This window comes from Astyanax mexicanus, chromosome 4 (assembly GCF_023375975.1).
Source record: "Astyanax mexicanus isolate ESR-SI-001 chromosome 4, AstMex3_surface, whole genome shotgun sequence".
Classification (NCBI taxonomy): Eukaryota; Metazoa; Chordata; class Actinopteri; order Characiformes; family Acestrorhamphidae; genus Astyanax; species Astyanax mexicanus.
The window spans coordinates 28,718,834-28,733,905 of record NC_064411.1 but is presented as its reverse complement, the minus strand read 5'-3'; the positions used below and the strand labels follow the sequence as shown (position 1 = coordinate 28,733,905).

Genomic DNA, 15,072 nt, shown 5'->3' with positions numbered 1-15,072 from the left:
GAAGCGGTCGTTATACAGAGTGCTGGGTAAAAAGCACAAAATTACTGGATCTCAGAAAGCTGTGGGAGAGCGGAGTTGTGCTTTTCATCAAAATTAAGTACTTTTTATCATGTTTTACTCCAACAAAAGTCAATTTTACATTGGAGTTCTCCTTTAAATACACATATTAAATGGGGTTTGAAAGTGGGCATGGCAAAATAATATGAACACTAGTGTGTGTGTGTGTAAGCGAGAGAGCAAGACAAAGGAAAGTAAAATACACTTAAATAAAACACACCTGAGGGGCTCACCAGAGATGTCAATCAGTTTCTTACATTTTATTACTTGTTGCTCCATCTATACAAGAACATATAATCTCAAATCATCCAGTTTACGTTCTGTTTCATTTCTGCAAGGGATGTCCACAGAGAGAGAGAGAGAGAGAGAGAGAGAGAGATAGATAGATAGAGAGAAAGAGAGAGAGAGAGAGAGAGTCTGTTGGTATGTCCGTGCATTTGTTAAAATGGAATACAATATTAGAATATCAACTGTAACAACATTATTCCACAGCAACCAAAATAATTACACTACAGGGCCACTCAACAACCGACATGCAAGAAATCTGTTACAACACACACACACACACACACACTCTCTTACACACACACACACACTCTCTCACACACAAGCACTCTCACACAAAGAGTTGTGTGTTTGTCTGATGAATGTTAAAGTCTGTAGTACACACTGAATCTCTCTCTCTCTCTCATTCTCGCTCTCTCTCATCATGTACTAATGCCATGGCAACCACTGCTTTATCATTAAGAAGGCAGACTAGGTCCCCATGCAAACACACACACACACACACACACACATACTAGCTCGTTCAAACACACTCACACACGCACTCACACACTCACTCACTCTCTCACACACACATTTCTATTTCTACACATCATACCAATGAACAGTGAAAGACTTCAAAAATGCACGCACACATTTTAATGCATTACCACCTTCAATAAAAACAGACTCTCTCACTCTTTGTGTGAGTGTGTGTGTGTGTGTGTTAGAGATGCACTGAATTGAATTTAACCAAAACCAAAGGCCAAATAGTAAATTCACAGCTTTTCCTTCATTTTTTGACTTTTATAGCCAAAATGATGTTTTAAAAAACTACCAGCGACTTATTTAGTGCTATTCCAATCAAGAATTTACCTTAGGAGTGCAACTCTAATCAGAATTCACCTCAGCAGTGATATTGTAATCACGTATTTACCTCAGTAGTGCTGTTGTAATCACGAATTTACCTCAGCAGTGCTATTGTAATCATGAATTTACCTCAGCAGTGCTACTCCAATCATGATATTACCTCACCAGTGTTATTCTGACCTTAAATTTGCAACCATGAAATTACCTCAGCAATGCTGCTCTAATTACAAATTTAATTAGTAGTTCTATTCTTCTATCATATTCACCTCAGCAGTGACAGTTAGGTCACATTATAGTAACATTTGCACAGAGAAAGGCAGCCAGTCTTTCGGTAAGCAAACAAATGCTAAGGCTAAGTTAGCTATTTAATCTAACATTACTATCCTAGCCCAGTACAGCTCATATCTAAACTCTTAAAAAAATTCTCAGTTCCCTTGATAGAGAAAATACTGAAATATCACTTTAAATAAATGACTCGTTACGGTAGTTTTGGTTGCCAAATATTCTTTGCATCTCTAGAATGTGCATTTGCATGTGCATGTGTGTGTGTGTGTGTTTGTGTGTGTGCTTGTGTATGTGTGCATGACATTGTGCTGTACACACTGATTTTAACTCCATCAATATGGGGGAGATCCATCAGAGGCGATGATGAGTCAGAAAAGACAAGATAACAGAGGCAAAGACACAACTTCAACCACTGCAAATGACCAAGCACGAACCAGACAGCAGCAAAGAGAAGATAACCAACAGAATGCTACATCACCGTACACACACACTCACACACACACACTCTCACATAAACACACACACCCACACACTCAGACCCATCTCAAAAGATTAAGAACAGGGAGGTGAGATTTGCGTGTGTGTGAGTGTGGCCTTTAAAGAACCAGTTTCACTCAGTTTCACTCTTTCATTTTGACCATTCATTTGTCAGATGGAGGAATGAAAGGAGCGAGAGAAACAGAGAGAGAAAGAGAGGGAGAGAGAGGGAGAGATGTGGAAAGAGTTAGATTGGGGGGCTGGTGGACTCGTTTAAGTATCAAAGTTTAAATAACAATAATAACTGTGACAACAACAATAATCAGCAGCACCAGGTTCTTAGTCATCGTTATCATCATCATAATCATCATCATAATCATCATCATCATCTTCATAACTCTAAACTAAACCTCTTCATCATCATCATCATTCATAAATTATAAGTCATCATCATCATCATGCTAAACCTCATCAATATTATCTCTCTACACATTATGCTCATAAAGTCACCATCATCATCTTCATCATCATCTTCATTGTGATCATCATCATCAGTAAAATCATTGAGATGTTTGAGTCTTGCTTGTTGTCAAAGTCAATATCATTATTACTATTATTATTATCGATATTATTATTGTTTCAATTTAATAACTTGCAGGGCTAGTTTTGCTATTTTTATCGGATCATATTTTTCATCTTTATTTATCTTTCTCCTTCGTTCCGTTTTGTTCGCTTCTGTCCGTTAATCTTGCACGGCAACTGTCTGCTCCTTACTGGGGGCAGGGCTGGTCTCAGTGGTTACAGGCTCTGCGGAGGCGGGCTCCTTGGTGGGCGGAGCCTCAGTCTTTTTAGCCTCAGCATCTGCCTTGCTCTCCGTCGCCGCGGCGGGGGCGGGCTCCTTTGCCGGGGTGGGCTCTTTGGGAGCAGGAGTGCTTTCCTTCGCCGACTCTTTATCGGTGGCTGGGGCGGCTTTCTCCTCGGCCTTGGTGGGCGGGGCCTCTGGGCTCTTGGCGGGTTCCGCTTTGGCAGAGTCGCCGCTCTTGGCGTCGGAGGCTGCCGTGGCGTTAGCCGCCGATTTCTCCTCCTTGGCCGCTGGGGTGGCGTTCTTCTCCTCCTCCTTGGCCTTGGTTGCATTGCTCTCCGCAGCGGGTGTGGCATCTTTGGTGGCCGCCGCCGTGTCGTTGGCTGTCTCGGTGGTCTCTGTGGCAGCCGGCGCGTCCTCCTTCTTGTCCTTGGGAGCTTCGCTCTCCTCTCCTGATGCTCCCTCGGCTTTGGCGTCCTTGTCTTTCGCCTTCTCGTCGTTCACATTGTATCCCTTCTTTTTCTTGCTCAGTTTCCCTCCCATGATGCCTCAGTTCTCTGAAACAAACAAACAAAAACAGATATGAAGTGAGGCTGTTTTTTAATAAATGCAGATATGTAGAATAGGTTTAGGAGACAAAAATACATAGTATTGTGAGTTAAACTCAGGGGGGTTAAAACTAGGGTCTGTACAAATATGATGGTTTGTGAGCTATTAAGCAAACAATAGAGGTAACACTAGAGGTAAAAAGTGAAATGTCGCGTGAAATGTTCGTTTTTACACCTCAAAGTCCGTAACATGGTTTGTAAGTTTGTCATATTGTATATCAAATAGTTAGTCTGCAGTTGGTGGTTCTTTCTTTCTGTGATCCCATTGGCTGTTTCTAGCCACTGCTCCTGACTCCCAGTTGCCGACTGAGTCAGATATTAAAAATGTTGAATATTTGCCAGAAGCGAGCGCAAAGTGCTCTCCGATTTGCCTACGAGTTTTTGTCGGCAATCAACAAAAAACTGGCGGCAACTGAAGAACTGGCCCAAAATCTTGTAGTGTGAACCAGGCATAAGTTGCGCTAAAACATATATAGCTGTATAGACTGTGCTTAGGTAACACGTACTTTGGCTGTTCCATTAGAGATGCCTTATGGGTGCTGAATTAACATTCATTGGAATGCCTATTAAATTCAACTGAACTTTTCATTAAATGTAAATGATTCTCTATAGTATAACATTAACCATTAAACCTAAATCTAACACAGTTTTAATGCATCTTGGCATGTTCTCCTCCACCAGTCTTACACACTGCTTTTGGATAACTTTATGCCTTGGTGTAAAAATCTATTTATACTCCTGGTGTAAATATTCAAGCAGTTCAGTTTGGTTTGATGGCTTGTGATCATCCACCTTGCTCTTGATTATATTCCACAGGTTTTCAATTTGATAAAATCATAAAATCAAGGAAAAACGTCATCATTAAGTGGTCTCTTATTTTTTTCCAGAGCTGTATAATGCAAGCATCCAACCATCCAAATAAAATGATACCAATGCTAGTTTTAACATTGCTGTATTTTTTGTTTAATGCACAAAATACTAAGTACTAATAGGAATATATTTATCATTGCTACACATTTTCTAATTTTTCCGGACATGAGTGACTCACCCCTTCAACCACTCGGCTTTGCATTGTGGTATCTACTGAAACCACACTGAAGAACGGACTGGTTCTAGGTACACAGTGAGAATATTTGAGTTTACTTAACTTTCACACTTTTATAGTATTTATTCTGTGTACTACACATTCAACAACCAGACTAAGTGGCTGTTTATCACATCACAAAGGAGTGTGAAAAGACATGAAAGAACACATAACCCATCGGCTAGGCAGTTGCTAACATAGTTCAACTGGTTGTCAAGGTGTTGCTGGGCAGTTGCAATGATTTCGGAAGTAGTTAATAAGGTGTTTCTAGGAAGCTGCTAGGAAGTGTTGTTAAGTGGTTGCTAGGTGGTTGCTATGTGATCTGTGGTGGCTGCTAAGCTGTTGTGTGTGGTGTGTGTCTGAAGTCTTTGCCCAATAGCTGGTTTATCCAGCAGCTCCTCCATACAGACACGGTACGGAATGTTGGGTCGCTCCATTCATTTCTATTGAGAAAATTTGTACAATAATTTTATAAAAACTGTGAATCGTATCGGATTGATGAGCATATTGTCTGAAGCATCTTTACGATTCTAGCACAAAAATATATAAATATGACCTGTAGAGCTGTTTATAACTGTGGCAAAAGTTTGTGGACACTTTTGAATGGATCCCTATGGGGAAATGTCCAAGACTAAAAACTTTAGCTGTACGAAAACCATTAGATATATTGTTTAAAAAAAAACAAGCAACCTAATCTGTTATAGGAAGTATAAAAACTGATCGTGAGGCTGAAGGAGCAGTGGTAGCTCAGTGGTTAGAGCACCCAGTTATTGATTATAGAGTTCTGGGTTTAATAGTTGCCACTGCCGGGCCCTTGAAAAAGATCTATAACCCTCACTGCTCCGGACATGTGTGCGTCTTCAAGATAACACAGTGTGTGTGCACCGAATAGATGGGTCAAAAACAGAGTCCACATGTCATCTCAGTCCAAATAAAGCTTGGTGAAGATGGTGGTGCTCTGTCTTCTATTTTTAGAAGACATTACAAGGAGCATCTCAATCCCAACATTTCCTGTCAGAGCTTGAACTTTACTGTTTGACCTTTAATAGTGATTTGCCTTAACCGATTCCATTATCCTCAGTAATATGAATCAGTGCAATGATCATTTCAATAATGCGTGCAGTAATAATTAATAATTAATTACTACACTGTCTTTATAGAAATCAGAGCTGTTTTCAATGCTCTTCTCTATCAGACACGTACAGCCCGCCTGCAGAGAGGAACAGGAAAACAGTCTTAACCAGGAGACCAATCTGTTTGTACAAGAAGACAAGCCTGGATCAGACTCAAGACTTAGAATAGCTGTTACCACAGCAACCAGAGAGTCACATGATCTGTTTACTGGAACACACACTCACACACACTAGTGAACACAAACCAGTTCAAACATATACATATCTGACATTTAACTCGTAGCTTAATATCACTTTCAAAAACCTGGTTGTAAGCAGGATATCTATCATTATGTTCTCTCTCTCCTTTTGTGTCTTTCTCTCTTTATTACTCTCTCTGTATTTCTCTCTCTCTCTGTATCTCTCTCTCTCTATTACGCTGAATCTATTTATCTCTCTTAATTTGGTCTAATCTATCTATCTATCTATCTATCTATCTATCTATCTATCTATCTATCTATCTATCTATCATTTCCTCTCTCATTCTCTCTCTTTCTCTCTCTCTGTATCTATCTCTCGCTATCACTGTGTATCTATTTATCTCTCAATTTGGTCTAATCTGTTTTATCTATCTATCTATCTATCTATCTGTCTATCTATCTATCTATCTATCTATCTATCATTTCCTCTCTCATTCTCTCTCTTTATTTCTCTCTTTATTTCTCTCTCTGTATCTATCTCTTGCTATCACTGTGTATCTAATTATCTCTCTTAATTTGGTCTCATCTATCTATCTATCTATCTATCTATCTATCTATCTATCTATCTATCTATCTATCTATCTATCTATCATTTCCTTATGTTCTTTCTCTCTATCATTCACTCTGTATTTCTCCCTCTGTATTACTTTTTCTCTCTCTATCTATCTATCTATCTATCTATCTATCTATCTATCTATCTATCTATCTATCTATCTATCTATCTATCTATCTATCATTTCCTCTCTCATTTTCTCTATCACTCCCTCTGTATCTATCTACCTCTCTATATTGCTATCTGTCTATCACTCTCTTACACATTCTCTCTCCTCTTTTTCACACTCTCTGTATCTAGCTATCTCTCTTTCTCTGTGTATCTCTGTCTATTTCTCTTTCTGTATCTATCTCTCTGTCCCTCTCTCTGTCTCTCTATAGTATCTATCTATCTATCTATCTATCTATATCTGTCACTTACTCTATCACTCTTTATTACTCTTTTTATCTTGTATTACTCTCACTGAATCTCTTTGTATCTCTCTGTATCACTCTATCTATCTATCTATCTATCTATCTATCTATCTATCTATCTATCTCTATTACTCACTCTGTCACTTGTTCTTTCCTTCTTGTTCTGTTGGCTGTCTTAATTGTATTTAGCTCACCTCCATGGGTTATGACCATCTGTTTACATCCTCACACACACACACACACATACACACACACACACACACATACACACACACACACACACAGACACATACACCAGAAAGACAATCCCTTTTATACCAGGTGACAATAGTGCGTCTGTATTTAAATAGGACTTTGTTTCCTGTTTGCAGAACATGGAAATGTGTTCTGTGTAAGTGTGTGTGTTCAGTGTGCATGTGTGTGTGTGTATGTTCTGTGTGTGTGTATCTATGTGTGTGAGTAGTCTGTGTGTGTAAGAAAGAGGGATGCTTGCTAGACAAAAAGAATTCAGTCATCATACATAATTAATGTGTGACTAAACTGAACACTCTCACAAACTCTCACTCTTACAGAAACGACAATGGAGACTTGCTTTGTGCTCCCTGCTCTGTCTCTGTCTGAGTGTGTGTGTCTGAGAGTGTGTGTGTGTGTGTGTGTGTGTGTGTGTGTGTGTGTGTGTGTGTGCTCGAACTAGAGTCATACAGAAAACAATGGAGTCAGCCGCGCCCATCACCATCCGTGACAGCGCTGTGTTATTCCAGCATGACACTGCAGTGTGTGTATGTGAGTGTGTGTATATGTGAGTGTGTGTTTTCTTATTTATGCCAAGCCTTAAATTATCTAGCCAAATCTTAACATCACTAGAACACAAAATAGTGCCTTGTTCACTAGACTTGGCATGCTGCTAACTGCACTATGTAACTCTGGTGTAGCCGGAAGGACAGTGCTCATGTAAAACATAAGTAAAACAATTGTAAGTCTCAGTCCACATGCTTCTTTCAGTTTTACTGATAGTTCTGTCTTTTAGCTTGTCCAGAAATGCATGACTGTTTCTTAAATTATAAGAATTATACCAGTTCTCACATAATGCTGCTTTAAGCAGGAAATATTTTGTGTAGCTTGAACCACAAAAAGTCACATACATTCTGGCTTTTTTCAGGATTTGATATTGGTGCCCAACCCAACCAGCAAGTGCTTATAAATGTCATTCTTATATAATCTATAACTGCTTTAGAGTTTTGGTATAATATGGGTATAATATGATGTCAGCCCACCATTTGTAGATATACTGGCCTCAACTGCTTTCCACAAGGTTTAGGAGTGTTTTAATGGGTTCGAGTTCAGACACTGATGTTGGATGAGAAGTCCTGGCTCCCAGTTTCCATTCTACTTCTTGTCTAACTCCTGAAAAAACAGATCTACACCATAATCCCCCTCCTCAACCAAAATACAAACTACTATACTTGACACAAGGCAATCGGAGAAGTACCATTATTCTGGCAACCTCAAAACCCAGACTGGTCCATTGAACTGCCAGACGGTGAAGACTGATTCATCACTCCAGAGAACACATCTCCACATATCACAGATTCTTATGTGTTGGCTCAGTCCCTATGTGTGAAAGGCTAAAAGCTGCAATGGCCGGTACCTTAAAAGCCCCTGTCAGATGTCTAGCAGGTTTGATATCTGGACTTTTTGGTGACTCTAAATCTAGTTTAGTGACTGGAGATCAGTGCAGTGTTTTGCACACCCACTCATGACTAAACAAGCTGCCTCAAACAAGTCCACAAGATCCAGTGCAGTGATTTTGTGAGGACACATGCCCGGAGTGGTGGGCAGCCATTGCTGCAAAGCCCAGGGAGGAGTAATCGTAATCCTAAACTTATGGCCCTTATTCGCCAAGATCTTGACTATCTTTCAAGAATTTTCTTACATTTGTTCTTAAAGCTGATGTCCGTAAGTTTTGTGATTGAGGGCCCTCTCTGGTGAGAATGGGTAATTGCACCAAGCATGCAGAAGAATCATTTTAAATTGGGCGGGTGTGATGCGGTCTCCTTTCAGAGCCAAAGAATCCGATTCCAGGTTATGTTCAGTCAGAAAGAGAGAGAGTGCTCAGTCAGAAACGTTTAATTCAACTATTCAATGATCTACTGAGGTCTGAGTTTCCCCTTCTGAAGTCTCCATTGCTCCACCAGCCGCTCGCATTCAGTAAAACTGAATAAGTAATAAGTAAAAAAAGACGTATTATAAGATATTATGGAATGTTTTAGAAACATTCAAGCACTGTCAGCTTTTGTCAGCAGAGCTTGAGCCAGTGTTTTCTTATTTGAACTGTGCGATGCGACATGGAAATCTATGTGGGATGTGTCCTCTAAATCTGCCCACTATCTGTCCTCTAAATCTGGAGTCAGTTCCTGAGTCCCATTTCCTCACTTCAGGTTGCCAGATATACAGAACACAACAACATACAATGCAACAGTGTGCTGCAGCCATGGAAATGGGCGAGCTGGGTATTTTTCAGCTAAACAGGTAATCACTGAGCTTCAGTAAGGATGCTTACCATAGCTTGGTAATTTATTACCACCATTAGAGTGGTAGAGACTGCAGAGTAAGACTCATCGTCGCTTGCCACCGTGTGTCAATCTGGCAACCGACGTGTGCTTTGCGTCTGGGGAAGGACACTTTATCCATTGTTTGTAAATTGGACTCTTGTAGCCATTTCACACATTTACTTTCATTTTTTACTGATTGTTCCTTTAAAAAAGAGAATTCTTTTTAGAAACAGATGGTGAATAAAGTGCATTGTTGAAAATCAGCTGAGCCAAACAGAGCCATCAATATCCCAGCTATTATCATCAACAATTATTAATAAATCAACAAGTGCTCCCAGCTTTACCCTGCTAAGTGCCAGCAGTTGACCCAACGCAGCTCTGTGTTCCGTTCATATTCTGTCTGAGTACTGAGTCAAACACACTGAAGAGCTGAAGATTACTCTCAGGGGAGAGATAGAGACACAGAGATGGAACGAGGGAAGCAGACAGTGAGTCAGACAGGGAGCGAGAGAGAGAGAGACAGAGAGAGAGAGGGGGAGAGAGAGGTGAGAAAGTCTGAGCTTGTCTTGTCTATTCCGTCATCTCTTGGCCCCTGGGTGCGTTAAAGAGGATAATCAGACTGATAAAACCTTAGAAAATGTCTTTTTTTTCCTAGAAAACCTTCAGATAACAGTGGGCCTTTAACACCCAAACCCTCACAGAACTGGGAAGCTGTTGATTAAAAAAAACACAGTTTTTGGACACCTGCTCATCAAACGCTATTTTAAGTATGATTTTTAATCTTTCTGTGAGGATTTGATTGCATCCAGACATTAGTAATTACAATGAATAATCGTATTGTTAAAAAATAGCTAAATCCTGCATGCAGTAACAGAGAGAGCTCTTTACACTGCAAAATGTGCTCATGTGAGGCTGGAGGTAGAGCGAGGTAGAGTGAGACAGAGATACAGCTAAGCTTTGGAAAAACAAATCCAGAAAAACGAGTTACATTTTTGTCCATACTCTGCACATCTAGCTCAAAATACACAATTTTATGTCTAATTCTTCAGTTGCTTCATATCAGAAGCAAGTCACAGATTCTTTGACATCAGCTCAGTCAATATGTGTGTAAGGTTAAAAGATGCAATGGCCGTTTTAAGTTTTAAATTTTATTTTATTTTATTTATATATATTTTTTATTTATTATTACTATTATTTTTTTTGTTTTGACACTTATTAGTCAATCAATGTTGTTGGTTTTGTGTTCAGTTAGAAAGCTTTGGGGGGGGGGGGGGTAGGGAGGAAATGGGCAAGCAAGCTATTTTTCTCCTGGACAGGTAATCACTGAGCTTCATTAAGGTTGCTAACCATAGCTGGGTAATTTATTACCACCATTGGAGTAGTAGAAACTGCAGAGTAAGATTCATTGTAGCTTGCCACTGTGTTTCAATCTGGCAACCCACGCGAGTTTCGCATCTGGGGAAGGAAGCTTTATCCATTGTTTGTAAATTGGACTCTTGTAGCCATGTAACACATTTACTTGCATTTTTTACTGGGGGGGTTGATAGTTTGGGAGGGAGTTGGATAGTTTGAGGGGCGGTTGAATTAGGGGTTACAGAATAAAGAACATTTGTTAATGTAACATTTAAAGTAATCAATAAAGGAAAAAAAAACGATGCAATGGCCAATACCTCAAAATCCATACAACTAACCTTGTTTTCTGTTGAAGTAAATGGAGCATTTTAGATAGATAGATAGATAGATAGATAGATAGATAGATAGATAGATAGATAGATAGATAGATAGATAGATAGATAGATAGATAGATACTATATTTATCCCGAAGGAAATTTAGGAATGTGGATGTGGTGAACACAGTTTTATGAAAATGATGACATCAAACAGGAAGTCTGTGCAGGTCTGTTTTAGCATAGCTTGTTTAGCTTAGCTGTTTTAGCTTAGCCTAAAACATGGACAGTGCCTTGATAAGCTCTGTTTTGTGGATTAATAATACGTTTACAGTTTTACTTAATTTATTTTACTCTCACAGTATGTAACACAGCAAAGAGGCTAGGATTATACTGTTTGTTTTTTACATAAATCAATTTTGAAAGAAAAAATACATGTCTAGTGTGTTTCTGTGAGAAAGCAACGTTTTGTTGAGCAAACAGAGTCATTGCGCGTTTAATCTGGTGAAAGATATTCATGACCCTCTGTTGCTGATCAGTCGTGCAAACCAGAACTATTAAACATCGGCTGTGTTCTGCAATAGATTATTGTGATCTGACGACTCTAAAAGTCATGTACTGTGAACCTGGCATAATGGACAGTGCCACTGAGAGTTGTTATTATGCTTTGCTTCTTCTCTCTTTTAGCAACATTAAGTTTGCTTTAATATTTAGTATTGATGAAGTTTCATGACTGGATTTGATGCACATGTGCTGCGGGATGTGTGAGTAAATACTTTTGGCAATATAGTGTATAGATACACTGCCTGGCAAAAAAAAAATCACTGTGGCATTGTTTCAATAAGCTTCTGCAACATAACAAGATTTATTTCAATCCAGTGTTGCATTAATTTTTCACCAAGATCTTGCAGCAGCAGCATTGATGATGGTAGCGTCTGACCTCTGCTCAAAGCCTTCTCCAGCACATCTCAAAGATTCTCAATGAGGTTAAGATCTGGACTCTGTGGTGAACTCTCTCAATACATGTGTGAAAATGATGATCTCATGCTCCCTGAACCCTGAACTCTTTCACAATTCCAGACCCATAAATCCTGACATTATCATCTTGGAATATGCTTGTGATCATCAGGGAAGATAAAATCCATTGATGGAATAACCTGGTCTATATTCAGTATATTCAGGTAGTCAGCTGACCTCATTCTTTCAGCACATACTGTTGCTGAACCTAAACCTGCAGACCAACTGCAGCATCAACCCCATATCATTTACTTACTTACCAAAAATCTTCCATGGTAATCATTGATATGCTACAGGTGTGGCAGATAAAATAAATGTACAAAGGGCTGAAATATTCCTTTATACTTGTATTACTATGATCATATCTCCACCATTGTGTGTCATACTTTTGATAAAGCAATATTTGAGGAATTATCTCGAAAAAAGAGCTCTAAGACAGACAGAGGGATAAAGGAGAGAGAGAGAGAGAAAATGAGAGAGAGAAAGAGAGAGAGAGTGTGTTATATAAGCATAGTGCTCCATGGGACTCTTAGGTGGTTAAGCGCGCACACACACACACACACACACACAGGGAGAGAGATAGAGAGCGGGAGAACTGGGCAAGGGTGAGAAAAAGTGGAGCAGAAAATTTGGCCCAATCATAGACGGGGCCTGTAACAGCAGCAAAGCATGCTGGGAGGAAGCGCCAGAAGAGACGTCTGGAGTCTAGGGGAAAATTTTAACACACCACTGGGTCTGATATTTACGCACACACAATATACGCGCAATATATCCCCCTCATTCAGTTCATCCCTCCACTCATCCCCTCACAACTAAAACAACACAACACCTTTCAGCCTGATCTTCTCACACCTACAGAGCCTGACGAGACACCGCTTAAAACAGGGGTGTCCAAACTTTTTTTGTTGGGGGCCAGAAGGAGAAATATATTTGAAGTCACGGGCCACAGACTCTGTAATAAAACAAATAATGAAATACACCACTTTAAATAATACTTTTTTCCTGATTATTTCATTTACACACCATTTTACTTGACTTACTATCTTTATCTTTGACAGTGTTGTGTAAACTAAGATTTTTCAAATTGATGTTTAATTTCTTGATGTCTCTTTATATTAAACTCCTTAATTACGGCAACTTTTAGACTCTTTGCCCCGTTTTTCTGCGCTAGAAATGTGCACCCTCTCCGCTTTTAGACTCTTTGGCCAGTTTTTCTGCGCTAGAAATGCGCACCCTCTCCGCTTTTAGACTCTTTGCCCCGTTTTTTCTGCGCTAGAACTGCGCACTCTCTCCGCTTTTAGACTCTTTGTTCCATTTTTCTGCGCTAGAAATGCGCACCCTCTCCGCTTTTAGACTCTTTGGCCCCTTTTTTTGTGTGCTAGAAATGTGCACTCTCTCCGCTTTTAGACTCTTTGGCCCGTTTCTGACACCTAGTGTTCAAACTTTGAATCTCAGATTATAAAAACCTGCTTAACAGCGGGCCAACTTTCATTCTATTTCTAAAATACCTCGCGGGCCGCTCCAAACAAGGAAACAGGCCGCAAATGGCCAGCGGGCCATAGTTTGGACACCCCTGGCTTAAAGCCTCACGTTAAACACAGCAATATTACTGCAACATAGAAAATAAACACCATTTTTTTATATAACTTATAACATACTCAATTTTCTTCCTAATTTAGCTAAGACAATTAACCCACACACCCAACAGGACTCCACCTATCACCTGTTGTAATGTTGCTGACAATATGTTAAACCAGGAGTGATGTGGAAAGAAAGCATCATCTACCATTGCCATTTGTGCTCGCTCAGACTCTGGCTGCTGATGGCAGATTTCGATAACCATATCATGTAAAACTCACTTTTTTGCGTGCTTTTGAGTTTCGAAATTTCCACTCAGGTCTTGACTGCCCCTATAAACACTGCCTATAAAGCCATAAAAAATCTGTTTTCTGTGAATCAGCTGAAAGAGTTTTGGTGTCAGGAATAATATGCTTCTATGAGCCATTTGGATGGTCCTTTATTGTGATGTCACAATAAGGACCCTGGCACCACCCCTCACCTGTCAAGGTTCACCAGAGCCCCACCAACAAGATCAGTTGAAGAAGTGCTATTTTGATAACTACTCTGACATTACACAGCAGGATTTAGGAGCAGACTTCGTCTGAGGGAGGGATCTGTACCTACTGTCCTTGGCAAATCAGAAGATGAGGGAGATGCAAGTGATGCTTACACATAATGATTTTTGTGCTTCTACTGCAGTTAAGAATGAGCTAGCTTGTTCGTGTTTTGCCATTTAGCACAAGCTAACAGCAACAACCTTTGGTAAATGCTCAGGTTGTACATGGCATGGCCAGCAACAGCTGATTTGCACCTTAAATGGCTCTTTCTGAAGGGACTGAAACGTCTTAAGACATTGTTACAGTGTATACCAAGTGTTGAAGTGTTTCAGGTGTTATTTTGTTCCATTCTTCCATGCAAATATAGTACGTCTTTGATTTAAACTTACTTCACTGAACAAACTCCACAAACATAATTACAATACTGTAATGGTTAAAACACAACGACGGTTCACATTCACAAATGTAAGTGACCCGGTTTGGAGAGACATGTCATCTGCTGGTGTTGATCCACTGTGTTTTATTATCAAGTCTAAAGTCAGTGCAGTTTTGTTTTCCCACAAAATCTTACAGCACTTCATGCTTCCCTCTGCTGACAACTTTTAAACTTTTATGGAGATGTGGATTTCATTTTCTAGCAGGACTTGGCACACTGCCCACACTGCCAAAAGTACTAATTGTTCTTATATATTATTCTTATTTTCTGAGACACTGATTTTGGGGTTTTTGTTGGCTGTAAGCCAATAATAATTATCAACAATAAAAGAAATAAACACTTAAAATAGATCACTCTGTGTTTAATACATCTATATAATATAAGAATGGAATTACTGAAATAAAGTAACTTTTCAATGATATTCTAATTTTACTATCTATAATACTTTAGTTTTTATTGTTGTTAGAAACCAATATATATATATATATATATATATAT

At 39.4% G+C, this 15,072-nt stretch overlaps 1 protein-coding gene across 2 annotated transcripts in view; it reads right to left on the bottom strand.

Annotated features, from left to right (window-relative positions):
* Positions 1 to 296: 296 nt before the first annotated feature.
* basp1 (brain abundant, membrane attached signal protein 1) overlaps positions 297 to 15,072 on the bottom strand; it is a 46,653-nt gene continuing 31,877 nt past the window's right edge. Inside the window, exons 2-3 of one of the 2 annotated variants that reach the window (XR_007438605.1) lie at positions 1,321 to 3,312; positions 297 to 1,289 (exon numbers count right to left, since the gene is read on the bottom strand). Coding sequence is in view for 1 of the 2 variants with exons in the window: in XM_007232170.4 (XP_007232232.3) it covers positions 2,696 to 3,298 (603 nt within the window). In the remaining variant the exon portion in view is untranslated. Of the gene's footprint in view, positions 3,313 to 15,072 lie in introns of both variants that reach the window. The other variant, XM_007232170.4, reaches the window with a different exon arrangement.